This window comes from Perna viridis, chromosome 1, assembly GCF_037379345.1.
Source record: "Perna viridis isolate PV_CMFRI_1.1 ecotype Kerala chromosome 1, ASM3737934v1, whole genome shotgun sequence".
Lineage (NCBI taxonomy): Eukaryota > Metazoa > Mollusca > Bivalvia > Mytilida > Mytilidae > Perna > Perna viridis.
Window position 1 is genome coordinate 62,560,307 of NC_142445.1, and position 27,611 is coordinate 62,587,917.

At 33.6% G+C, this 27,611-nt stretch overlaps 2 protein-coding genes and 1 long non-coding RNA gene across 3 annotated transcripts; 1 reads left to right on the forward strand and 2 right to left on the reverse strand.

Moving 5' to 3' along the window:
- Positions 1 to 1,861: 1,861 nt before the first annotated feature.
- On the reverse strand, positions 1,862 to 10,513 carry LOC148629765 (uncharacterized). The gene is made up of 10 exons (XM_088556902.1): positions 9,768 to 10,513; positions 7,671 to 7,878; positions 7,056 to 7,336; positions 6,405 to 6,545; positions 5,669 to 5,866; positions 5,142 to 5,254; positions 4,442 to 4,893; positions 3,326 to 3,995; positions 2,828 to 3,119; positions 1,862 to 2,463 (listed from the first exon to the last, which is right to left on the reverse strand). Exons 1-10 carry the CDS (start codon positions 9,954 to 9,956, stop codon positions 2,071 to 2,073), a joined length of 2,937 nt encoding a protein of 978 aa, XP_088413028.1. The 5' UTR covers positions 9,957 to 10,513; the 3' UTR covers positions 1,862 to 2,070.
- Positions 10,514 to 12,428: 1,915 nt separating this feature from the next.
- Positions 12,429 to 23,148, reverse strand: LOC148629766 (uncharacterized). Its single transcript, XM_088556890.1, has 10 exons — positions 22,745 to 23,148; positions 21,446 to 21,653; positions 20,550 to 20,836; positions 19,852 to 19,992; positions 19,371 to 19,568; positions 18,297 to 18,412; positions 15,376 to 15,824; positions 14,479 to 15,160; positions 13,886 to 14,165; positions 12,429 to 13,509 (listed from the first exon to the last, which is right to left on the reverse strand). Exons 1-10 carry the CDS (start codon positions 22,919 to 22,921, stop codon positions 13,102 to 13,104), a joined length of 2,946 nt encoding a protein of 981 aa, XP_088413016.1. The 5' UTR covers positions 22,922 to 23,148; the 3' UTR covers positions 12,429 to 13,101.
- Positions 17,527 to 22,079, forward strand: LOC148629767 (uncharacterized). The gene is made up of 3 exons (XR_015917389.1): positions 17,527 to 17,696; positions 19,460 to 19,628; positions 20,114 to 22,079. It is a non-coding gene; the product is annotated as an uncharacterized LOC148629767 (long non-coding RNA).
- Positions 23,149 to 27,611: the final 4,463 nt, after the last annotated feature.

Below are 27,611 nucleotides of genomic sequence, written 5' to 3' on the forward strand. Positions count from 1 at the left end.
GAGGTATTTTCATGATATGCATTCAATAATTTGAGTATTAGTGTAAAGATCTGTATGAAATTATACCACAAGGTACCATACCACAAAAAGAAGCCTGGAATGACTTTGGAATTTTTTGGACTGCTTCGAGTGTCAAGAGAATAGGCCCGCGGCAGCGCTAAGCTTGTCGTAAAAGGCGACTTCATACTGCTCAGAACCCTGGCCGGGGGCTAGGGCGCTCTGCCCAGAGAGCAACTGGTTTTTGTGCCCCAGGTGGTGGAATGGGATTACTCGGCATGTTACATGCTGGGGTCGTCAGGCCATAATACGGAAAACCTGACCGCAAACTATAGTGGTGCATCGTCTGGGGAAAGACGCCGCGTTTCTTGCACTTTAAAGATCCCTTCAGTGGTATTCTCTCGCTACGCCACATGAGGCTAAATTGCCCGACCCTACCTTCTCCCTATTTCCAGTGGCAATAAAAATTTGTCGACCCCATTATCCTTGTGTCCCATCTCATTTTTTTTATTTCATCATCATTTCATGTTCATTTTATCATCCATTTCATGTTCATCGCCTTAATATAGCTGAAATATTGCAGCTCGGTTGTGAATTGTGACAGTTGTGAGTTGTTAAAGAATGAGTGGCCTAAAAGGGACCAGAAACTAAACATTTTCAAGTTTAGACAAAGACTTTAGTCAAATTGGTTGGATCTCCTTGAAACTGTACCATGAGGTGCCACACCACCAAAGGAAGGCCAGAAAGAATTCCCGGAGTGACTTGTGACTTGAACCATTAGGAATGAGGAGCCCAAAATGGGACCAGAAACACACATTTTCCTGATATCCAGACAGCTATTTGAGATCTCTTTGAAATCAAACTGCAAGGTGCCGTACAGTAAGAGGGAGGGGAAGAGGTAGGTGACATTAGCCTGCTTTTAATGAAATGGAGAAAATTTTGAAGTGTTAAATATTTTATGTCAAAACCTGAAAAAAATTCTCAGAAAGGAAGTGTATAAATAAATAAATTTCTCCATTTAATTGTATTATTAACATTGTCAGGTATTCACATATATGATCATAATATGAAAGATTTATCACATGTGGTCTTACATGAATAAACTATGGGTATCCTTTAAATTGTTTTGGGCTATATTGCAATCACCTTCTTCATCTGTCCATCCGTTACACTTTTTGTAACAGGTTTCTCAGCTTCTATTGGAGGTAAAGCATAGACATTAGGTATATTGTTTTTGCATGATGACTTGTACAATGTATCCTCATTTCAGGTTCCTCCCTTACCTACATCCTCTTTACCGATCGCCTCAGTGTCTTCATTTCCAGGTTGAGTGAGGGTATTCTTAGTACGACATAGCATGCAACCTATTGTTTACTTTTTAGTTCTAGAAATGGGCTCGTTTAAGTGGAAATTTTCAAGTTTTTTACTGTTTCATTCTGTACAAGAATCTTATTCTGTGTCAAACATTAAATCTTAATCCAAACTCTTAACTGTGTCAAGCTTGAATGTTGTTTTTATTTAATTCAGGTAAGATAATCTTGTTCCTCCTTTTATTAAATTAATTGAAGTTCTCTAAATAAAAAAATGTTACATCAGAGGTCATTTGTCCTGAATTCTAATATCTTTTATTAGACGGCACTACGTACTAGCCTTTTGTGGCGTATACAGTGAACATTAAAAAAATGACTTTTGAGTTCTCTGGAACCAATATCCATGTTACCCGAATGAAAGACCATTATTTCTTGAACTTTAAGTATATTGTAATGATCTGCCATGCTTAATCTGCATTAAAAACTCATGAATCAGTGGTTGTGATGTTGGGCTGGTATGTTTTTGTGATTTTTATTCCGAGAAATAAGAAGTATTTATTTTGGTGATACTTTAATTGTGAATGAAGGTAAGACTAACAACAAAAGCACCATAACTAATAATATAGTAAGGGTAGCAAGTCTATTTTGTAAACAAAATTTTGCATTTTGCATTTGAAGCGAGTGTTTGCCCAATAAAACATTTTATCCTCATCGGAATTTAAAGCAGCGTTATCATGACTGATCGAATAATAAATCCCACTTCTTATTTTAGGAATCTTTGGAAGAAAACTAAAACGTCCTTTGCAGAAGGACGGCGCTTTGGATCCTTACTCCAACAATTTTCAATTAGTTTAATCCAATCGGAATCGGGCCTCTCATTTTTAGATAGTGATGGACGATCTCCACGTTCAACAAATGTTTCGATCGATTCATTGTGTAATCTGGGACTAACGTGATCTGCCGCATCCGTGCCATACCACATTTCCCAGATCATTATTCCTAAGCTGTAGATATCCGCGGATCTGTTGTATACCCCTGTGGGAATTAATACTTCTGGTGCCATATACACCGGAGAGCCTGTAATTGTCCCTGCAATATCAACCTCTGGCTTTGTCAAACCGACATCTGTAAGCTTGACGACATTCTTGGATGAAATCTGTGATGGTAATGAAAAAAATGACTTTATGCTTTTCAAATGTTATATGAAAATCGACTGCGATATCTTGTATTGGATTTACTCATTTTAAATAGACTTGGAATGTCTTTTTAATTATGTGCAGATCAATCGTCAAAGTGGTTCAACTAATTTTGAAAAATTGAAAAATAAAACAAAAAGTTGGTGGAATAAATAAGAGTTTTAGTTTGATTCTTATGTGCAACTATATTTTCAATGCTGCGTAAGTAATTTCCTGTCAAACAATTCATGAAGTAAACGATTTATTTCTGCTTTTATAAGCAAAAGTCAACAAACCAGAACACCATCGGTCACATGCATGCAACATTTGATAATAAATACTTACCAAAACATTTTCAAGTTTAAGATCTCTATGAACCATTTTCTTAGAATGAAGAAAGCTAATCCCATTACACAGTTGTACAGCATATTCTGCCATGTTTCTTATTGCCTTTTCCCTTTCACCAAACGTCTTACCATTTGCTGGGTTGTCTATCTTGTATTGAGATTTATCTACAAACACGTCTTTCAAACTTCCAACACAACATTCCATAATCATTATCCAGTAGGTTTGCCTATTTTTTATTTGCAATAATGCATTGCCGTAGTATTCTATAAAGTTTTCGTGTTTAACTTCCCTGAAAAATATTTTTAAAAAATCATTTTGACACTTGTTATTTTATTGCTTTGCATGAAGCTCATTATTGAAACATCCTAACATTGACATTAAAATTATATGCTACCACATACTACGAAAGCTATTGAAACAGCGGCCGTGTTAACCGCTACATCTCTGTCAAGTCTAAACAAAACAAAGTAAAACGTCGTGTAATTTGATCGTTACCTCATTGTTCTATCTTCGAGGAGAATATCTGTAATGGTCTTCGCCTCTATTTTGTCTCTGCTCTTTTTCAGAGCAACATTTACAGAACTTCCATCTGCTAACTTCAACACTCCGAAGTAAACTTCAGCAAATGATCCCTGTCCAAGCATATCTTTTGAATTCCACTTAATATCGGACATTTGGTAGTCAACATGCATCATACAATCAACGTAGAACAAATCTAACTTTCTCTGAAGATTAACAAAATTTGCTAAGTCAGCCTGACTAGCGTTCGATACAGTTTGTTCTGCTTCTTCCCGAAGAGTTTGTATCATTTGTCGATCAGCTGCCAAAAAGTCGGGAATCAGCTCTGCTATTTTGTCTATTCCCTTTGCATATTTTTGCACAAATCTAGATAGATTTTCCTTTAGATCTTTGCTGTTTCGTAAAATGTTTTGTATGAACAGATCGGTAGCATCTGCCATTTTGGTTTGAGACTTATCTTTTTTGTACTTTTTGAAAATATCTTTAGATTCTTTTCCAAGTGTCCCTAGAACGGCAACAGCTCCTCCAATTCCAACCATATTCTGTTGATTATCTTTTGTCTTGCTCTTTTTATCTTTTTTGTTATTACGCTTTATTGTTTTCTGTAAATCTGCAAGAATTCTTGTTTCATCACCTAGAAACATACCTGCAATGATATAAAAACAAATATAGGAGGGCACAGAAAATACAATATGCTTAAATTCTTTTTTTTTTAATTTATTCAATCTGCTTTCAAAAATATCTGAACCGGGCATCCCCCTCATTATACCCAGGTTATATCTTCGTTCAGATTTTATACAACATGTAAGTTTGACACCTCTTTTTAAAATTTGTCTCGAACATCTGGTTTGTTCCTGTGTGTTTCACTGTTTGTAAATACCAATTTTAATACGTTTTAAATGGATCTGTCTGCTAGCCCATGGAACTCAAATCCGAGTCATTTGAAATTCGGTCGATTTATTCAAGTTACATTGAAATGAAAGTAATAGTTCAATATTTTCTCTATATATATATATCATGTCATTGGAAACATGAACAACTCGTTCAATAAAACATTTCTAAAGGTATGGTTATGTTCTGTCAGATTCATACCTTCAATATCATTTATTTGGTCTTCCATCAACTCAAAGTCTCTTTTAAATCTACCAATGATTTTGCCTTTGATTCCTGCTTTTATACCATTGCCTCTCTCCCACTCATTGATTTGACGGGTAAGTCTCTGGGCAATCAACTCACTGGCAGAACCAGATACTTTTTTCCATTTACTATCACTCTTTGGACAATCAGCTACTTCCCAGTGTCTGGTACGGTTTAGGAATTCTTCAGAGGATAAGAGGTTTATTACTTTAAACTGTAAACTGTCAGCCTCCTTCTTTACCTCTACCTGAAGCTGTCGTATACCATCCTCAGCATTTTGTTGTAGATTGTACATTTGTTTCTCTATTGCTTCTATCTGGGCTTTAACCTTGGCGATGTTTTCTCTGCTCGAGAATTTGGACACTTTCAAGAGAAACTGCGTTCTTTTCAGAACAGTGGATAACCACCTGTTGAATGGACGGATGATAATAATATATAACAAAACTCTATACCATTGCATTATTAACGGTTTTATAGAGTGATGTTAGTTAAATAAATGTGAAAAAAGTCATCCCAGACTTTATTGAAAAAAAACAAGCAAGTCGAATTTTAGAAGACATGATTTTTTTCAAGAAGTGATAGACCTACATATCTCAGTTTTGTCAATATATGATACCAGGATAATTCGTGTTATTAGAAATATTTTGATGCATACCTGTAATATGTCTCGTGTTTATTTTCTAGACTTGCTGGTAACAACTTGTTTATTCCTCTCAGTATTATATTATAATCGTCTAAAATTACCCCTTTGATAACTGCCTGTTTTGCCTGAAAATATCATTTGTCATTTTTTTTTAATTGCAGCTAAATTATAAATTTTGGGCAATATTTTTATAAATTAAGATTTTCTAAAAGTCACTTTCTCGGAGTATACTCAATTGTTATACAGCCTTGAATTTCTATTGGAAAATCATCATGTGTTATTTTGGTCCATTCCTTACTTATTCCTACCCTACATTGTCATAGGTGAACGACGAATCACCCACATATCACTCCGATATATCGCTTTGTATTTATTTGAAATTGATTCATAATTTATTTAGTATAACACAATACATAGTGCCAGTAGTAGATATTGGAATGCCGTCTACTACTATATTTTTTTCTTTATGTTATCAATATTTTCAAATTTTGTTTTGATTGTTAAAATACATCTTATCTGTATACTAGTAACATGCTTACCCTATCCGTCGATAGATAGTAAATTTGATCTTTTCTCAATTCAGGATAACACTGTCTAAGTTTGAAATGATTTCCTCTCATGACCTCCTCTTGATCCTTAGCTGGGACTTGTTCCCATTTGTTACATACAAACATTGTTGTATTGGGGTTGAATTGGTCTTCTGACAAATTCATAACTGTTCGCAGAAACTCCATGATCTGAAAATAGGTTTAACATTCCTTTATTAAAAACGCGTATCGGTGAAAAACAGTATATAACTATTCTGCAAAACCAATATATAGAAACACTACTACTTTTCAATGTACGAAAAGTTTGTGACTTTTGTTGCTAACAAATGTGAAACAACGTTTATCTAGAACTGGTTCGGTGATATTTTAAAAACGTTTATTGTTTAACGGTATACTTAAAACCAGTCAAAACCAACTTCACTTTAAGTCTTCTTGCATCTGAAGTCAACCCGTATTCCTTTGGGTTTTTTTGTATGTCTATTTTTTTTTCTTATCTTGAGTTTATGTGTAATTATATTCTGTTCTATTGTCTACATTGAGTAAGGGGATAATCTTCTGTTTGCTACACATTATGTTTGTGGTAAGTCTACTGTTGGCTACATTGTGTACGTGGATAATCTCCTGCTTGCTACATCGTGTATGTAGATAGTGTCCTGTTGGCTACATTGTGTACGTGGATTATCTCCTGTTGGCGATAAACAATGCCCTGCTCAATATGGCTTATTACCCTTCCTTTCTGTATTCCACCTGCTGATGAACTGTTTATGATGTAGATACAACCAAAAGCTTTAGTCATGTATTTTTGTATTTTTTCTGTCATGTCTTTACTTGTTCCTATTCCAGGGGTATCGATGATTACAATGCCATCCTATAATTAAAATATATTCAATTGTTAGTTTAAAATCTTAAAATGTGGTTTTTGGATTTTAAGCTTGATATCATCTAACAATATAAAAATAGAAGATATTTTCTTTCTTCACAGGTCATGACCTTCGAGGAATGACATATCAGCTGTCATGCAAAATGTATGAGCTGATTATTATTCTGGTGCACCAGAGTTCACCACAGATTTATTTTGAGATGTTAGTATTGCTGGTTTCTGTATATACTTCTTAGTTCTTTCATGTTATGTGGTCTCATTTTCATTGTTGTTAATTCTGTTGATTTCTCTCGGATTAGCACTTTCATATGAATTGTTTTCATACACAATTTTACTACATAACTTAGAAGCATATATATTTTTTATTACACAATGGTTATGTGTTTTGTCAATATAGCAATAGTTCTATGTCATTAGATTGATTGATTGCTTTAATAACTTAGCAATTTATGATATTATGATATTAACCTCCATGAATTTGCATATTTATTCTCATACCTCCAGTATTTCGAATGGCCAATACACTTCAATCCTTTCATACTCATTGTCGTCCACCTCATCGGTTACATATGTCATGCTCTGTTTTAGATCTTCAAGTCCGTCTTGGCGAGTGAGGTCAATTTTCCGTTTTCTTCCATCTTTTGCAAAGCACACCGCCTCTTTGTACTTCCCATACCTTAGTTCACAGAACGTTGCTGTACAGGCAAGTTGGCTTGTAGGCAAAACATCAACTCCAGTGAGCAAGTTGATAAAGCTACTTTTACCGGCCACCGATTCGCCTAAGAACGGAAAATGTTGCTTAGCAAAGTACAAAATGATAAAATAGTTGTCAATGACTTAAGAACCATAACCCTAATAATAATAATAAAAAAGATTGTTAAAAATTGGAAACCCTATAGTAATTCTATACGTTTTCTACATTTTTTTTTTGAAAGACGCATTTTGTTGTTATTGAATTTCAGAAAATACAAACGTATCATTATAATAAAACACTGAATAGTTTTGCCTTTGACTATTACGAATATATTACCTAAATAAGAGGAAATCAATGATAGCTCATATGGTTATTATTCATGAAAAGTAATTAAATAAACTATTTTTTACTGAACTAACCTGCGACTAATATAGCACACTCATTCGACTTCAAATCTTGAATTTTTCTATATGTTATGTCCTCTAGATGTGGGAAAACTTTATTGAGACTTGCCTGGTGGTTCTGTGGCAATTGTCTATATAATTTTAGCATCTGCTCATAGTAGCCGATGAGTTCATCACGATTTCTTTTGCTCCTTGCAATGGCATTTTTTAAACCGTATGTTATCTATAAAGAATAAGTTTTTTTAATATAATATTGATATGATGTGAGTACAATAAGTCATGAAAGATTAAATTGTTATACATGCAAAATATAAATTTTCGGTGAAGTTAAAAAAAACCTATAATTTTAAAAATGAAATTAACATAATAAACATGAACAGTCTTAGAGATTATTTGTTCGACTGTAGTTTATCGTCTTATACCAGATATTCCATGATATTCCATGATATTCCATGCACTACGTGACGAGAACGTTTTACAAAAGTCTTAGAGGATTTAATCTTTCATGACTTATTGTACTCACAACGGAGGGGAAGATATTTGAAAAAAAATGTTAACAACGACGACGACGGACGCCAAGTGTTGGCATTAGCTCAATCATGGTAATACAACATTCTCATCAATACCATTTTACCCAGAATACCATGTTTACTATAAAAAGCAAGTATTGTTAAAATCCGAGCAAAAATAAAAAATCTTTGAAAATGGTTGTCCTGAACAAATTTTCGTTACCACCATCCAACTCAGGATACAATATTTACGATATAAATTAAATATCATTGAATTCCAAGCAAATGTAAAACGTGGCGAGAAAATGGCCGTCCAAAACAAATTTTCGTAATTACCGTCCAACTGGGGATACTATGTTTAATTTAAAGTATAGCTATCATCTTCATTTTCTTTCTATTATTCAGGAAAAAATATCAAAAACAGCATTTTGACCCCTGTGTTCTATTTTTAGTAACGGTGGCCACGTTTTTCGACCAATCAAAAATCCAAGCACTGACATTTTGCAAGATACTCTAAGGAACAATCTTACCAATAGTAGTTTCAGAGGAGAAGATTTTAAAATACTAACATCAAAAATAGCCAAAATTTCGAAAAGGGCAATAGCTTAAACATCAATTGACAGATTTTCACGGAAAGTGACACACAGGTTCTCATCACACTTTTACCCTATCAGAATTTGCCTAAACATAATGATTTTTGACATTTGCGAAAAATTGTTGTTTAACCCTATGTTCTATATTTAGCAACGGCGGCCATGTTTTTCGACAGATAAAAAATGGAGGTATATTCTTGTGCAGGTAATCTAAGGAACAATCAAGCTTAGTTTCATCTAAATCCATTCGGTAGTTTCAGAGGAGATGTTTGAAAAAAATAATGATGACGACGACGGACACCATGTGATGCCAATATCTCACATGGCTTACGGTCAGGTGAGCCAAAAAACGAGCCCTATTTCTTTGAAAGCGTCTGCTTGGTATGCTTATACTCACGTTGACCGAACATAAATTATACAAAGCGACATGATTGAAATTGTAGAATATAATACAACAATACACAACCATCTGATAAGGAACAAAGATAGTTATATTAGTTACAAGTAGGGATTCATGTTTCATGTGTTTTATTCTTTTTTTAAATCTACATCATAGCTGGGCGTGTTGATGCATAAACTATGTACATTCTTTCGTATTATTTGTTCATCGGTAACTTCCTTGATAAATTCACATAGAACATTTTCAGAGATCCATATTGTATATAAACTTGTATGTTGAACAGTGCATACAATTTTTCCATATACAAATAGAATAAATGGGAATTTTTTTTTACTTCGTAGTGGTATTTAAATTCTTAATTACAAAATTATAATTACACAACCGGCATATGAAGTTTAAAGGTATACATTTAGTATGAAAACAGTTCCTGGTCAAACCTAAGCCATAATAAACATGTTTGTTTCGCTTTATTAACTTCCTTGGCAGCATAACCTTAAAAGCATTTATTTATAAGAAAAGACGAACAAAATCAACATTAAAGCTAAGCTACTTTTGTGAGAGAGAGAAAAAAAACATGTAAATGAGGAACAACTAATACAAGTATGATAACCTCATCTGATGCCTCTCCTTGCACTTCTTCCTTGGTTTTCCATTCTTGTAGCAATGCTTCCTGTACTGATTTCTTGTCTTTGAGTCCTTTGGTTGAAATTCCCCATTCTTTCAATATTCTTATGCCAGTGGGAACATCTGGTAGTTTGAATATGTCATCCACAGACAGAATACTGAATAAACCCGACATGATGTGACTATAGCCCTCTAAGAAACTGCTAGTAGTACATCCTCTTAGTTGCCAATTGACCCCAAATCCTCGTTTTAAACCAGATTACCTCCCAATTGACGAAACGTTTTATTCAAATGCAGTTTAAATCGTTTTCACACAATCGATAGCCAATATAGGCATTAACATGAAGTTAAAAATATTTTGTACTTTAATACAATAGTATCACAGAGCGTGACCATTTAAATATAGATAACTCGTCGTTTCCTACATATAAATCTACTACTAACTTTCTGTATCCTTGTAGACTTCAAGAAAGACAACCATTTTCACCCAAACCTTTCTAAATTATACATTTTATTTTTTTTTTTTTTTTTGCATAAGTGCACTTGAATTACATCGTATTGCATCCACTCCTGTTTTCTGCAATTGAAGAACGCTTTTGTTCTTTTCTCATCGAAAGGCGTCACATATAATGACTTTTTTTTTATCGATCATCCGTTGTTATCCTCAGATCTATGAATGTCTGTCATAAAGCGTAGTCAAAATTCAATGCAATTTAGCCAACAACAGATTAATTTATGTCGAAGTTTTTTTAACCGGTTCCTTATCAATCAAATTTCGATATGAAATTTCTAATCAAATCCATAAAACAAATTCCTTCCGGATTGTAAAAAAGTGTACGATTAACAGAGCTAATCAATTAATAAACATTCGATAGGTGAGCGATTGTCAGTTTGATCGATTAGCCATGTCTCGTAGAAGAAAAAGTAGTCTTTAATAAACCAGGACAGTTACAATGCATGTGATTATGATTTCTTTTTTTTTTATTGGAACTTGAAAACCCAAAACTAAGTTGTGTTTCATTGAATTGCACAACGCTATCAGTTTGGTAATTTTGTTATTATTAATAGTTGATTAAACAAGTAACATCTTGAAAATTGTTTCATCGAATTTTTGCACTTCGAATACGTTTACTTGCAGCAATTATTAAATAAGTGGGAAAAAAATTATATACAGTACTTCATCGACTCCAAAGTTGCGTGGTATGAGTACCGTGCGTCACGTCATAAGCACATTTTGAGAAAATTGACAAGATGTTATTTTTTTTCTATCACATTAATATCATGTTGCAATGAATACAGAAATACTGCTTTTTACGATTACAATATCAATGCTCAATCACCGACTGGCAGTGAGACGCTGGTTAATATTGGTACATTTGCGATTTCATTTAATCACATTGATATTTATGCATCACATGAAACAAACATATTAAGATAGAAGATTCTCTGCGCTTAGAAGCAATAAGAGTCCGATTTCAGCCTAGAGGGAAGTAAACCTGCAATAACGGGTCAGGATCTTGACTAGTTTCGTATCTGAAACAACAAAATGTTAATCTGTTTATAGCCGACATCTTTAATTTTTTTTTTTCAATTATTTAAAAATAAATCTTCAAAAACAAATCGTCCAATATTCTGTCTTGACCTTACTCTTGAATTATTGGATTTTGAAAGTCCGTATTCTGTTTAAACTTGCTTAGAAAGTGGACAGAAGTTTGTACTGACTTTAACCATTGTATAATTCAGAGCCCAAAAGGGAACAATGCATTTTTCTGGTTTCCGCCAACAACTTGGGTACACGTGTATGAATCTTTAGACATTGAACAGGAAGGTTTTTATACGACAAAGGTCAGGCTAGGATTGAGTTTAGGGGTATTATCTAACTGTTTGCCAAAAAGATAACAAACAGCAATTTTCTTGTTTAGGACAACATCTTGAGTAAAAGAGTTTCATATCAAAAAATCAGACTAGAATCGGTTTTTCGGACTGAGAGGTTCATCGTTTATGAATAAGGGGCAAACAAGGAGTTAGGAGCAAGCATCATTTATTCTATTGTTCTATTCTATTATTATTGTACCACAAAAGTTCCATTACACACAAGAAAAGAAGGTTGGGATTATCATTTGGGTTATGATCTTAACCATTTGTGAATCAGGGACCAAAAACAGACAAACATTTTTCTGTTCTGAACGATAACAAGAGTAAAAGTGTATGGATCTTTATTAAAATGTACCACGAGGTTCCATGCCATTAGAGACGGTTGTGAATATTATTTTGGGTTATGACCGTATATATTTTTGGAGATGAGGTGCAAAAAAACTTTTCAATTTGTTTGCGCACAATAACGTGAGAAAAAGTGTGTGGATCTGTGCAATTGCACTACAAGGTTTAATACCTCAAAAGAAAGAAATTATAATACCGGAGTTTCAAAATAGGAAAATCCTTTGACAAGACAACAGCGGAAAACCAAATAACAACACAAGAAGGACAAAACTCAAAAGAATAAAAAAAAAGTTCACACAGAAATGAACAGCACGAATCCTACCAAAACCCGGGGGATAAATTTGGGTGGGGCAGAAGTATGAGCATCTTTGAAGACAACAGTCGTGCTACATGTATGAATACGGGGAAGAGTAAAACATCAATGAAATTTGAGGTCGCTGATCATATTAAAAAGAACGCTTCAATTCGGCCATTTAGGTCATTGTGACGACCGCATAGCCTTTGACATGGCGACTTTAAAATTTGATTAACATTTCCTGTTCAAATATTCCCGGATTACTAGAGATGTGTAGAATGTTTCTAACATTCTCCACCTATTATCTTGCATTTGTCAAAATTTTATTGTCAAGTTTGGATAAAATATGCTTTTCAAATCGTGATAACATTGAATTCATCTAACATACATATATCTATGACAGTTTAAGGTCGCTCCTCAATATTGCAAACTGACACTCCATGCATGTCAGACAGGTCAAAGGGCAATACATAAAACTTTTAAAATTACTTTTCTTAATCGCATAGATAACTGTATTGATGGTAAGCAATCAAGTGATTGTCATTTAATCAAACAAGGAATACAATTTCATCTCCTGAACATCGTCATTCAATTTGTATGTTGTAGCAGTGTAACACGAATATTCTTTTACCTTACGAAATTTGGTAAATGCCCTATTAGGCTCGCTATGTTACAGTTTTTCTCGATTTCTGGTATTGTCATAATGTTTTAGTTATATGTGGACGCGTTTTTGTCTTGTTTGAATAAATATACGGGTAAGGCAACATAAGTCTTCTTTGTATAAAGGATATCCTTCATAGTTTGGTCACAAATAAGTTCCGAAAAAGTACTCCACATCTCTGGCATCAAGACGTTTTTTTGGAAGATCATCCCAACATTTAGCTATGACATCTTCTATTTCCAAGGAAGGACAGCTCTCTATTTCTAGAGAAGGTCTAAGTTTGTGTTTTTCTATGGCTTCATTAAGTGTTAGGTTGCGTTCTAGGAGAATTTGTCCAATGTGCTCGGAAGCATCTTGGCCGTACCATAGTTCCCATAGGATTACAGAAAGACTATATATATCCGCTTTCCTATCGTATGTACCTGATCTACAAATAACTTCTGGTGCCATGTAAACAGGGGTCCCAACGTAAGTTCCTGAAATAAGTTCTTCGCTTTTTGTCAGACCAACGTCTGTCAGCTTTACAACGTCTTTGTCATTTTCACGTGTCAACTGCAAAACGAACATGAAGAACAATAGTTTTAAATCAATTTCCTAGAAATGTGAAATTTTCTAAATTGTATGATGTTGCATATTTTCACACACTAACAATATGACACGGCAATATGGATGAACTTGCTATGTCATGGATATGGTACTTTGGTAGTGCACGCTTGAAATACCTATTATGCCGCTCATGTAATGCCCAGTGCACAAGGTAATATGTAATGCCCAGTATACTAGGTGAAAAATATGTGATGAAAATAGTTTTTCATTATAATTTTTACGGTGATCACTTTATTTTATCAAATTATTTTGAGAATGAGGTTATCAATAATATCTATTCAGTTATAATACAGTTAAGTGTAAATGACAATGTAAATATTACCAAAACATTTTCAGTCTTGAGATCCCTATGAACCAGGTTTTTGTCATGGAGATATTGCAGCCCTGAACACAACTGCGTCACATATTCCGCCATCTCCTGTATTTGAGCCAAACGCCTCTCCCGAGAAACACATCCTGGATTTTTGAAGGAACCATTTACTAACTTATTCTTCATAGTGTCATAGCAATACTCAAGTATCATTACCCATTTAAGTACTTTCCTTTCTGTTTCATACAAAACAGATCCGTGATATTTCACGATGTTTTGATGTTTCAAACTTCTGAAAAAAAAAATATAAGAGTAGTATATGTATGCTTTTCCATTCAATTTTTCATTGTTCGTTTGTTGGCTTGAATATTGTGTTATTAGTTCATTGTTTTCTTTTGTATATGTTTTTTTTTTTGGCGTTTTATATATTTTTTTGTTTAAACTACGATAAAATCACGTGTATTATTCTTTAAACATAAATATTTAACGTGACGCTAAGTTTACCATGTTGATATATTGACGATGAACGTTTTGTTGTATAATAACCTTAGTTTGTGTCTCCAGAACAGTCTAAAACCAAGTTCTTAAGTGTATTGCCTACAAACCTCAGTGTTCCTTCTTCTCTTAAGATGTCCGTCACTGTTGATTCTTTTACACTGTAGTGATCGTTAGTAATTTTAACGGCTACTTTCACACTGTCAAGTCCAACTTTCAACGTTGCTTTATATACATTAGAAAAACTACCAACACCAAGAAGGTCATTAGCACTCCATTTAATCGACTCTAATGAGTAGTCCTGTTTCATACATTTTGTAACGTAGAACAAATCCAACTGACCATGCAGTGTGTTTGCCCTTCTAGCAAGCGCAGGATAAACTGATTTAAGAGCTCCTGTGCACTCGTTTAAATTTAGTTCTAATTTCCAAATTAGTGCGTTATCTGCTTTTATGAACTGTGGAATTTTCTCAGCAACTACGTCTATACCCTTAATGAAACGTCTCAGGAATTTCGACAGACTTTCTCGCAATTGGTTACCAACGAATATGTCTTCAATGTAAAAAACTGACGCTTGCATCATTTGTCCTTCGCCGTTTATGTCAAGTTTGTATTTTTTAAACAGTTCTTTTACTTTTTTATCAGACAAACTCAGATTTCCTGCACAGCTGACGGCTGATCCTATTCCGTCAACTCCACCCACCTTGTTTCCGGATGGAAAGAACAACATCATCGCTGATGCAACACTTTTAATATCGTTGTGTCGAGATTTATAGTTTACACGTAAAATGCCTGAAAGATCATCCAAATTTATTTTTTGCGTTATTTTAAGACAATATGTGAATGCGACTTAAGGAAATCTAAACTGATACTTTTGAAATCCCTGGTATTAGCAGAGAGCAGATTATGTTTGCTTAAACAACTAAAAAAAATTTGCAAAAGATTAAATTTCTTTATAGCACAAAACAACCAATACACTAAAATAGTCCAGTCTACATGAAACCTACCTTCGACCTCTTCCAATTGATTGTCCATTAATTTGCATTCTTCCTCAAACTTATGTAAGACAGATTCTTGTAATCCTTGTACAAACTGATGTTTGGTTTCCCAGGCATCAACTACCTGCATTATACGATCGGCTACCATCTCTGTTGCCTCTTTGTAAACTTTTTTGTAATCAGCCTGTTGTGGACAACTCTTAGATTTCCATGTACAAATTTTATCCCGAGCGTCCCGAGATCTTAAAAAATCTGCTATTTTTTTGTGAAGGTTGTCAGTTTGCATTTCCACAAATTCTCTTGCAGATTCTACAACGTCTTTAGCGTCACTTTGTAGAACTGAAATTTGCTCTTTTAGTTTCTCGACTTTTTCACTATCGGCTTGTATTTGCTGAGCTCCTATTATTTGTGTCATCTTCAATGAATAACAAACTCGTTGCAAGACTTGCTTCAGCCATCTCAAGATATAAAAGAAATGTATTAGTGGAGAATCACAATTGCAGTTTGCTGTGACACGAATTTGAACAATTGCGAACATTTTGTACATTACATTTAATTCTACAAATTCACTGTTAAACCTGTCTTAATAGTTCTTGTCAGATATTAGACATCATCGCCATTAAGAGATGTCAGATCAGAGAATTGGTGAAGAACAGATGTTTTTTCAACAGTTGTTATACATGTTTTATACCATAAATTCTATAATATGATGAAGGTGAAACCTTTTAACGCTCCCGAAGAAACATTAGTAAAAAAACAACTTAGTTTGATAATTTTTGTCTGATTTGATGATTTAAACATAATTTATTTAATAAATAAATTGAATAGGATTGGATTGCAGGCAAGGCCTATAAATATCCTCTCCATACAAGGCAACATATACAACATGCACTGGCAGATAGAAGATATTCACATGACTTGAAAAAGCACGTACATATATATAAAAGAGTATATTGATTGATAATGATTATATTCATGCACTTTAAAATTGTATTTAAATTCACATTTTACTCTAAAACAATAATGGTAATTCTCTGTGCAATTTAAATTATAATGCATAACTTTTCCATTATCTTCAAATTAAATTATTTTTTATATTTTAGAATATTATCAATATACATTTTTTTTACTGGAGTCCAAGTTGCTCATTTACTTTTGTTACTTTGTATGCATGATTTTAGTTACTTTATGTTCTTTGTTGTGTGTGTCTGTTTTCCATTTATGGACTTTGTCCCTAGATTGCATTCTTTTGATTACCGCTATAACTTTGGTTTCCTTGATTACTCTTTGTAAACATTGATGGATCAAGTTCAAAGATTGAAAGTTATTAACTCGATCTTGACAAAAGAGGTATTTTCTGCATATTTCATGTTTACTAGACATCATATACCGATCCCTTCATTAAGGAAGATGGAATTGGTTTGAAATGATTTTTATTATCTAGCAATAATTAAATTAAAGTGCATAATAAATATATCATTTATAATGTTGATGAATAGGTCAAAAAATTAGTATTTGTTTTTATAAAATCAATATTTTATGAAAAATTAAATGTCTGTCAGCAATATAATGTTAAGGTCTAAGCTCCTGTGGTGAGCATAGTAATTGCAAGATAACAAGAAATGATGATTATCTTCAACGTGGTCCCTACAGTGCGGACAGTTTTAGTTATCAGTCAAGTGATGAAGAAACAAATGTTGATTAAGATTGCTTGCTTCATTTCTCGAGCTCTGATTTGATATATTAAACTCATAACCTTCAAGTATGTTAAATTTTGTAATGATATATAATTGTCCTAAAGCATTACGCTAATTGTCATGGTGTGATAGGTCTATTGGCCGAAATCTCGGGCATTCATAAGGAATTATTGGTTGTCATGGTCCGAAATGTCTTTTGTACGAATCGTCCGGCACCGGTTAACATTATGGTTAACATTTGCGAAACGACTTAAAAGATTTATTTCATTTAGTTTCGCTTCATTCTGTTTCATTGTACACTTAAATTATGTTTTTATAAAGATTTGATTCATTTTATTTAATCGATTCTTTCTTTTATCGATTATTTTCGTTTCGTTTTGGTTCATTTTCCTTAAGCAATTTTTTTACCCGAGAATTATGGGTAATATTGATTACGTAATTTTCGTAAACATTTGGGCGCCATACTGCAGACTATAAGGTCAACCCTATCTTGGAAAAGCTATAATTCGATTTGTATTTAATTATCGAAACTAGCAAATATTTTCCGAAACTGGTTTGGTTCTCTATCGCACACATACAAATAAACGCAAATGAAGCTGTCATTATGCTGTTTTTCAGCTACTGAAAATGCAGGTGAAAACTGGATATCGATGTTTTTTCTTGCCATAAGCGGGAGCGTATAAACTAACTCAAAAACGGATATATATATACGTTATTTTGCGAGTCATGGTTATTGGTTCTATAGTCGTGGTCCGAAATGTCTTTGGATCGTTTGGGCAATAGCACGGAATTATGGGTAATAGTACTTTCGTAAACATTGGAGCGCCTTCCGTTGACTGTTTTGACAATCCATATCTCAGAAAAATATTATATGTTTTGAACTTAATCAAAAACGCTACTGAGACTGGTTCTGTTCTCAATCACATTTTTCGAAGTGTACGAAAATGAAGCTGCCATTATACTGTGTTTAAGTACCTGAATTTACATGCACAAACCGGATATTGATGCCTTTTCTGCCCATACGTATACATGACCCAATTGATAATACAGCCATTTACGCTTCCTTCGGGAGCGTATTAAGTTATTGACCTGTTTCTGATATTGCCTCAGAGGTTAACATTTTAATGTCGGTTGTAAGAATGAGGGGTGTGTCAAAATTTCCAGAAAATGTTCAGTCATGACTACAATTTGTTCTAGGTACATATTTGTTAATGTGGTTTGTGTTTATGTTACCTGTAATTATGCAACAATTTATTTTGAATAGCTGCTGGTATAAGTTTTTTAAATCCCCTTTCAAACATCTTCTCAAATTCGGGATGAGTTGAATTGAAAGCGGCACTACGAGTTGCCTAAAAATGCATTTAAAGTATTTATCAATCACATTTACCTATTTGTAGGAAAAATGATAATATAGGGTTATTGCATGAATACAGTCGCAAGCTCGTGCAACATAATATTCTGCAAGGGACAATATTCACCATTATTCATGCAATAACCCTTTTATTATATAGTAATAAATATTTTAGTTAACATTATACTAACTTGTTGGATATAATGCATTTGACAACGTTGTATGTGTTTTATTGCACTAGTTCAAATATGATGCATAATAAATATATGAACTGCACTCGAATTCACCTCAGCTTGTTTTCAGTTTTTTAAAATCATCTTTTAAATTACTCATAAGTTCCTTTAAAAAATTTGCCATTTTATTATATCGTTCTGTACTACAACTCTCATACAATTATATCTCGTTCTTACCTCCGAGATCGAAATATTTCCATATTAATTTTTTATACGAGAATTTTGCACTGAACGTATTGTTTATCCGCCATCTTGTTTCTATGGATATTTTGAGATGTTCCCTATGCCCTCACAATTGAAGAGATGAAATACCATGATTTCCCGCGATATTTCTGTTCTTTACCTTAAGTGAAAGAAAAAAAACCCGAAGATCCGAATGAATATATTACAACTGGTAATTAATATGAGACTTACCACATACAGTATTGAATTGGCAGGGAACCAGAAATATGGCGGGAAAGCATAGTATTTCAGCTCTTCAAATTTTCTCTGCAATCGCTTGTAATAGATACTGGATATTAATATTACAATCTGTGTAAGTATGATTTGTTGTGTGGACAGTTGGTTGTCACAATTCATTGTTTTGAGATAATGATAACATATATTAGCCGTATTTAATGTCAAAAGTAACAATTGTTACTGAAACTGAAATTGTAAGACATTCGATGGCCAGAGCGGTTTAATCGTGCGTAGAAGACAGTTATGAAAAAATATATACTTCACCTCTAAAGTAGAAAAGGTGAACACTTGATTATTCATCAGGCCAGGAAAAACTTTCACGAGTTTTTGCAGCGTTATTGACTTAATTCCAGGTTGGTCTGTGACTGGTACTACGTCCCATTTATTGCAGACAAAAATAGTTGCACGTGGGTCGAACATGTCGTCTGAAGCGTTGACAACAAGACGTAAAAAATCGGAAAGCTACAAATAAAAAGACAGTCTGCAGAAATGGCGTGAGGAAAAAAGTCTTCGTAATTAATGGTATTTTTCATATAAATTATATTTGGTCACATTTTACTGTAAAATGAGTTTTTACCGTTTGAAGTAACAAAACATGATCTTGAACCATTGTCTTTTTATCGCCTTTCAGAAAATTGGATGTCCAGAGACGTTTACTTCAATCTTTAGGAAGTTATTGTATAATAATGTACAATATACCTACTATTAAAAGCAGTATGGTCATTTATGAAAAGAAATAGCATACCCTTCCTTTCTGTAAGCCAGTCGCTTGAGCAGAATCGATTATATAGATAAAACCAAAAGACTGCTTCATATATTCTTTTAATTTTTGAATGATCATTCTGTTCTCACTAATACCTGGTGTGTCAACAAGAATAATGCCATTCTGTAAAACAGTAAGAACAAACATTTAAGTCTGATATGTTTAATCCTATACTCATGCTTTGTAAATCCTATACTCATGCTACTTCTTTTAGTTATTATATCGTCTTCTATTTCTATTTCAGGGGTTATGTTTCCATTGAATGTCTGTCTGACTGTAACGTTGTTCCAACATTAGTACCACCATTATACGTAGTAATTTATAGAGTGGGACTCTATCCACTACAATATTTGTGAAGATGTTGAGGACACACTTGTATTGTGCATAAATGAGGGTAAATGGGGTTTTTCTCGTAATAGGGGTAGAAGGGAGTTTGTTGTTGTTTTTTTACAAAAACGCTCTTGAATTCTTTTTTTAACATTGTTTTTTTTTTGTTTCATGTAAAAGATATTTTTAAATCCATTTCTATAAATATATTTCTTTTGATCAACCCCTTTTTGTATGTAGTTGTTGTTTTACAAGACAAAACTACATCATATCACTACATTTGCAGTAAATTCCAATATTAAACACACTGAAATGCGACAATGATACGTCATTATGGCTATTACTTTCCATACCTTAAGTATTTCAAAAGGCCAGAAAATTTCTATCTTCAGAAATGGACTTTCGTCTTCAATCAACTCTTGTATATGGCTTTTTAAAGTTTTAAACTGTTGCTTTTCATCTTCATTAAGATCAATTCGTGTAGTGTCATCTTTAGTGTACAAAATTGCAAAGTTCGTTTCTCCCTTGTTGCTGTGCTTTAGTTCGCATATAGTTGCTGTACATGCTAACTGTTTCGTAGGCAATATGTCTTTGCTCAATAACAAATTGATGAAACTGCTTTTTCCAGAGACTTTGTCACCTTGAACGTGAAGCAAATTGAAATTTTTATGCCAGCAATGGGTTTCAGGAGTGAAACAAGCATTGAACATTTATTGATGGTATTTTGGCAATCTTCAGATGTCATATTACAAACTATAATATTGCTTTTATCCTGTTACCAGTTTTGTGGGTTGGACTTTCAAATTATTTTCCAAAAGAGTGATACCTTCTGTGCACCTGGTCCATGCTCCCAGTTTTTAGTGGAGTCCGAGTTGCTCATTTGCTTTTGTTACTTTGTATGTATATTTTTAGTTACTTTATGTTCTTTGTTGTGTATGTTTGTTTTCTGTATCTGGCCTTTGTCCCTGGATTACATTCTTTTGATTACTGCTATAACCTTGGTTCCCTTGATTATTCTTTGAATAACTTTCTTTGTTTTGTTTATTTTCCGCCTCTTTCTTATTTCTCATAACCGGAGAAGGACTATATTGACTAAATTAGATTTAAAGTATTTTGTGAAACAATGTCTTAGCTATCACCTTTTCAAACTCTTCGAGACTGAAATAATGACATTGATGGCTGAATGGCATTTTTGCGAAAATATTGACAATATTTATATGGACAAAGGTAAATGAAAATTGTAATTTACCGACTACCAACACGACACAGTCCTGCGTCATGACCTGTTGTTTCCGGCTTTCTAGCTCATCAGTGAAGTTCTGGAACACACTATTGATGTCTTCACGAAGAACGTCATTGAGTTTCTCGTAAAAGGACTTCATTTCGTCATATTTCTGTAACAACAAGTTTGTCCTTTCCCGATTTGCTTCAATAACGTCTTCAATGGTATGTACATTCTACAAAAAATGAATATAACTATTATCGTCGGCGGCGTTCGTATGAATAATTATTTTTATTTGAATTCATTAAAATGAATGCAATGTGATTTTGTATGTTGCAAATTTCCTCAGAGATGTTGTCGAATATTCCTATGAAACAGAGCTATTGTGTGTTAGGAAATGTCAGAAAATAATATTTAAGATTGCAACAATTATAGGTATGGACAAAATAAAGATTTTAAAATGTGAAAGATAAAAATCAAGTATTTATTTCTTTTTTTAATTTAGTAATCAAAATTTGAATACCATAATATTATTTTAAGTTCACTTCGTTTTATCCAGTATGTTTGTTAATGTTTTTTTTTTGTCTATTTTCATTGCCTGTCAAATCTGGTCTTAGTGTAAATTCTTGATTAATTAATAAACGTTCAAATATGTCAAAAACACAATTATTCTCATATTATAGTAAGTAAATTTGATCCATTCACATTGTTTATATTTGTCCAACAAGTATATATTTAAAGGTTTAAAGCGTTTAAACAAACAAAAGGATCACATACTATACAAAGTGTTAATGTTCTAATAGTTAGCTTAATATTGAACAATACACAACAGTAATTAACGCATTTAATTAAAACTTCCCATAAGATTAAATCTGTATTGCATTTCTGCGAAATGCTTCTTTGACCCTTTCACGACTTTACTTGGAAGCTTGGAATTCCTATTTCCATATAATACTGAAATAGCCTTGAATTATTCTTCCATGTCAACGAGTTCTTTAGTTTAAAAAAATAGTTTTTGAAACTAATTTATAATCTCCTATACAGTTACATTAACGGTCAACAATATTTCTCCTGGTTTTTGTACGAAACGTTTGAAATAAGTTTTAAATTTATTTTCAGAACTTGAATCAACTGTAATTCATCACAGTTATTCCCCTGGCTTCGTATTTAACTCTTTAAAAACTGTTTTACGCAGACTTTTTGTGCCTGGATTACATTCTTTAGATTACCGCTATAACCTTGGTCCCTTGATTACTCTTTGTTTCGTTTTGCTGTGGTTACTTTTGGTTTCATTTAAAATCGTAAGCAAAAAAAACTTATACTCACTGTCGTTACTGGCGAATGTTTTTCGTCCCAATCGTCAAGCAAGACTTTAATAATGTCATTTTTAGTCTTTAATCCCTTAACGCTTAGTCCCCATGTTCTTGCTAAGGTATGGCACGTCTTCACGTCGGGGATTGTAATAATATCTTCACGACTCTTCACTTCGTACGTGGTCGCCATTTCTTACCGTCAGATTCGCAGAAATAATGTTACAACTGACAACTTACATATTTAATTTAAATTGACTGATAACAACTCTGATTTAACTCAATTAATGAATTAGACAAGTGTGTTCAATATCCTTTTAAAGCATTTAAACAATATTTTAAATAACACATTTGAATACCTTAAGGTCCATTGTTTTCCACAGTTCTGTATGGTTATTTTGAGTAATACGGATGTACTATATTGAATACATAAAATTCTATTTTCTATTTAAAATTGAAGCCTATATGGTATAGTCAAGGAGGATCGTTTATCAAATATCTGTTTTCTTGTACCTTTTCTTCACTTGAGAACAATAGACAACAAAGTGTCACCTTAACTTAACCATTACGTAATTGGTTGCCCCAATAATACAATTCTTGATAAATATGCCTTTATAAAACCCATTAATGTTTTATGGTTTCATAGGTAACTTATCTTATTTGTATCCAATTGTGTAGTGGTTGATCCTGCTATTTTTAAGGTGAAACAAATAGACCAAAAAGTGGGCAAACAAACATCAATCTCGAAAAAGGGCAAACTAACATATTAAACTCAAAAGATGGACAAACAGCACTAAACCTTTTTTGACTAGGCTGTATTTCAATCAAAATGTTACGATGGTCATAAGGAGAAAACATTTACTGAGTGGTCTGTCCGTCAAACTGGGAATCACAGTTTTATCATTTTGGCAACACTTATTGTCAAATAAAATGTCAACATTTTACAAATGTCCTTGTATTGCGCAAAGAAGACCCTCTTTGTGATTGAATTGGCTTCCAATTTCGATAGTTCTGGTTTTGAGTACATTTGGTTTACAATTAAATTTTGGATCTTCCTTTAAAAATGATAATCATGCTGATGATGAGAACACGTGTACATCATCTCGTAACTTGGCATATTTTTTATTTATATTTTGTATTTGTATCTGTTGTGATAAAAAATGACGTCGAAAATACGATAAAATCTAGCTCTAGCTAGAATACAAAAATCGATAAATTGATCATTAGATAGTTTATGACAAAGTAAATGTATAAGACGCAGGTGTAAAACCCGACACTTCGATTTGACAACCATTTAACGACCACTACCTTCCTAATCACACAAAACGAAGATCGATGCACGCGCGAAGACAACCGGAGAGTACTCAATATGATCAAAAGAGGAGCCCAGAATTATGTATCTTTTGTGGTGACTCTGAACATTTGGCAATGAATTGTACACCAGTGCCTATGCACGGATGACGATTGTAAAGAAGAAAAATGTGTGTTAACTGTTTAAATATGCAATAAAATCAGTGAAAATATAGAAAGTGTGATAAAAGTCATTACGCTAGCCAATGCAAGAAAACAAAAGATACAGAAAAGCCGAGACACCCAAACCAACAAAAAGAAACACACTATTACATTCATTTTTCCCAACAAAACACCTCAACAGTAACCATTAAAACTGCCGTGGCTTGCGTTAGTTCAGATGTGCATTTCATCAACGCCAACATCCTATAAGACGAAGGTTTGCAGCGATTTTTATTATCAAAGGATTTTGCCAATGTACTCAGATTAAAGGTAAGAGGGACCAAAGTTATACATCTATCTGGATTCGTTGAACAGAATCAACAAGTCTACAGACGTAATGACGGGAAAATTTCGATAAGCGTACTTGTTATACCAGAAATCGCTTTTCCGATACATACCGACTTAAAATCTGTTGTCAACATAAAATATCTGAAAGGAATGATGTTAGCCCACACAGTATCAGCCAATGACACATTCAATATTAATTTCTTGGTTAGAGCCAGCTATTGTTGGCAGATCGTTTGAAGCAATATTGTCCTGATAAAGATCCTACGCCCGTTTATTTAAGATAGGATATATGAATAGAGGTATCGAATAGGTATGATGTGATTTGGAAATGAAGAAGATATGGAATGCATTGGTAGTTTCTGAAAGTGGAAAAAAAGCAACAACACAAAATCCAACAAGTACACTCGGAAATTCACTATGTTTGTTATTGTAAAAAAAAAAGGTCAGAGCCTAGCTATCAGCCAACCCCTCTGACAGAAAATCTTGAAAGGTTATGAGTAAAAACGACCATTGACACCTATCAATAAATAAAAACCGTATCCATGTAAATAATCAGTTCATTTGAATAGCATGTATTTCAGACATAAAGCAAACATTACCGAGTGACAATTAATCAATTAAGCACAAAAGCGAAGTATCAATACATCAATATTTACATTATTGTAGTGATGAAAAGGATAAAAATCTTACATATCAAAACATTTACAAAACCAGGAATCAGGTTTTGATTCACCTGTTGCTAAATTTTCGTTCAGCTTCAGAACTTTAGCAATGTCTATTTCCATTTATTATGGGATACTGATATGCGAAACATGAATTTACGCATCCGCCAAAAGGCCAATACTTCGTTTCGCATTTTCAATCGAAAGTTATGGATTAAATAGAATCAGAGCCATCTAATGCAATGTTAATACAAACAGAAACCAAAAACCACAAGCTGGATTGCAGTCGTTAGCCTTGGATATCAACTAACCTACTAACGAACACTTAAATTATAGATCCCTGTTCCTGGCAGGGGGTTTGTACCAGTTTGATAGTCTTTAAGAAATAAAGACCATGACAACAAAACTATTACAGATGTGTAACATGTTTGCCGTTCTAGAGCTGAAGTAGATATTCTTAAAACTGCAGCTTTTGGCTGTCATGCGAAACAAAGAATGATGTTTTACAAACTGATAGTAGATACCACTGTTTTGACCCCGAAAAAGTAACAAAAGTCGATTCTGCAATGCGTACGCTATACATGCAAATTTTTATGCGCACTAGTAACTAAGAAAAGGAGATATTATGACATAAGCTTTCTAGAGATGGTCTTGAAAAAAAAACGCCCAACCGAGCTTGTTACCGAATCTAGTCATTTGCAAATATTAATGTAGTTGCTGTGTTGTACCCATTATTCACTTAATAAAATATGTTAAAACTAAGCATTCCAGTCATCTGTGAGACAGGATGAAATCACGAATAACATCTGACATTAAATACAGATGAGAAATATGTTTCTATGGCGACGACTGCGAAAATGTCTGCCAAGCAAAAGGTGTCACTAACAATCTATGTTATTGAATGACTACCGTTGGCTAGACTTGGTTGAATTCCGAAAAAAAATCACAGTGTTACGCATTTACAAACTGTGCTGGGAAGGTAGAAAGGGATGGGTTTTTTTTTATGAAAGTGTCAACAGACATGAAAATGGAAATACCCAGAATAGACGTTGAAATTGTAATAGCTGATACGAATATACAAAATAAAAAAAATACGGGGATGTATAGTATAAGCAAGAATAAAAAAAAACTGTCATAAAAATATCAACCATGTAAGATGGCAATTCCCTGATCATATAACAAAATTGATCATATAATAATAGCCAAATATGCATATAGCTCATGCAGGATGTTAACTAAGACCAAAAATTGTCAAAATTATAATTGCAAAGGGTAGTTAAACTGAGTTTAAAAGAATTGTCTACAGTGTTGCCAAACTGGAAATAACCAACGCTAAATCATATTCAAAAATAGTTTCGTAGCAAATAAGAACAGAACATTGATATTATCAGAAGGACGTATAAAAAAGTCATAGGAAGAAAAGATAACATATGGAAGAGTAATCAAGGGAAGCAAGGTTATAGCGGTAATTAAATAATGCAATTCAGGGACAAAGACCAGACATGGAAAACAGACATACACAACAAAGAACATAAAGTAACTAAAATCATACATACAAAGTCACAAAAGCAAATGAGAATTTCGGACTCCACTAAAAACTGGGAGCATGGACCAGGTGCACCGGTAGGGTAAGCGTCCTCTGCTTTTCTAGAAACATCCGCCGTGTTGCTCATAAAAAGTCAAGTCCCGGGTAGACAAACGAGGACAGGAAAACTATGACCCGTTGAATAAATCAGTTTTCATGGTGCAAATGGATACACCATAACGATCCACGAGTTCATGATGACGACCATAAAACCTGTAGTGATGACTTCAATCTTGTAGCAACATAACCCTGTTCCAGAAACCTATTTGTTAGAGTTCTAGCGCGATGCAAAAATTCTGCGTAGTTTCGGCAAGCTCTGGCATAACGTATGAGTTGTGTGATATGAGCACTCCATACGCAGGTGCTGAAGAGATGTTGCCACAGATGAAAGGAAAGTTGACAATTTGAATGAAAAGTCATCACGTTTGTCGTAAAGTTTGGTCAATAGTTTTCCTTTACCATCGATTTCTAAGTGTAGGTCAAGATATGAGGCTGACTTCACAGTGTCTGTAGTATCCTTTATCTCAAGTTCTTTGGGGGTAGATGAAATGTATCAAATCCTCGAAATTAGGATTGTTTAAAGATAATACGTCATCTTTATAGCGGAAACTGAGATTAAAGGATCTAGCCAAACGATATTCTTTCTTTCGGATCAGATCAGCTATAAAGTCAGCCTCACAAGAGTGAAGGAATAGGTCAGCAAGTAAAGGAGCACAATTTTAGTTCCCATTGGAATGCCGACCGTTTGTTGAAAAACACGTCCACCACACTGGACAAATATGTTGTCGATTGAAAATTCCAGCATTTTGTAAATATCTTCCTCTGTATATTTGGAA

Bases quoted from the DNA above. Each gene is read 5' to 3' on its own strand.
- LOC148629765 (XM_088556902.1), bottom strand. From the start codon at position 9,956: ATGTCGGGTTTATTCAGTATTCTGTCTGTGGATGACATATTCAAACTA. The intron at 5,255-5,668 runs GTAAGCATGTTA...TGATATTTTCAG, and splicing joins ACTATCTATCGACGGATAGG to GCAAAACAGGCAGTTATCAA. The intron at 4,894-5,141 runs GTATGCATCAAA...TCCATTCAACAG, and splicing joins AAACACGAGACATATTACAG to GTGGTTATCCACTGTTCTGA.
- LOC148629766 (XM_088556890.1), bottom strand. From the start codon at position 22,921: ATGGCGACCACGTACGAAGTGAAGAGTCGTGAAGATATTATTACAATC. The intron at 19,569-19,851 runs GTATGCTATTTC...TTTTATTTGTAG, and splicing joins CTGGCTTACAGAAAGGAAGG to CTTTCCGATTTTTTACGTCT. The intron at 15,825-18,296 runs GTAACATAAACA...TTATATCTTGAG, and splicing joins AAATTGTTGCATAATTACAG to ATGGCTGAAGCAAGTCTTGC.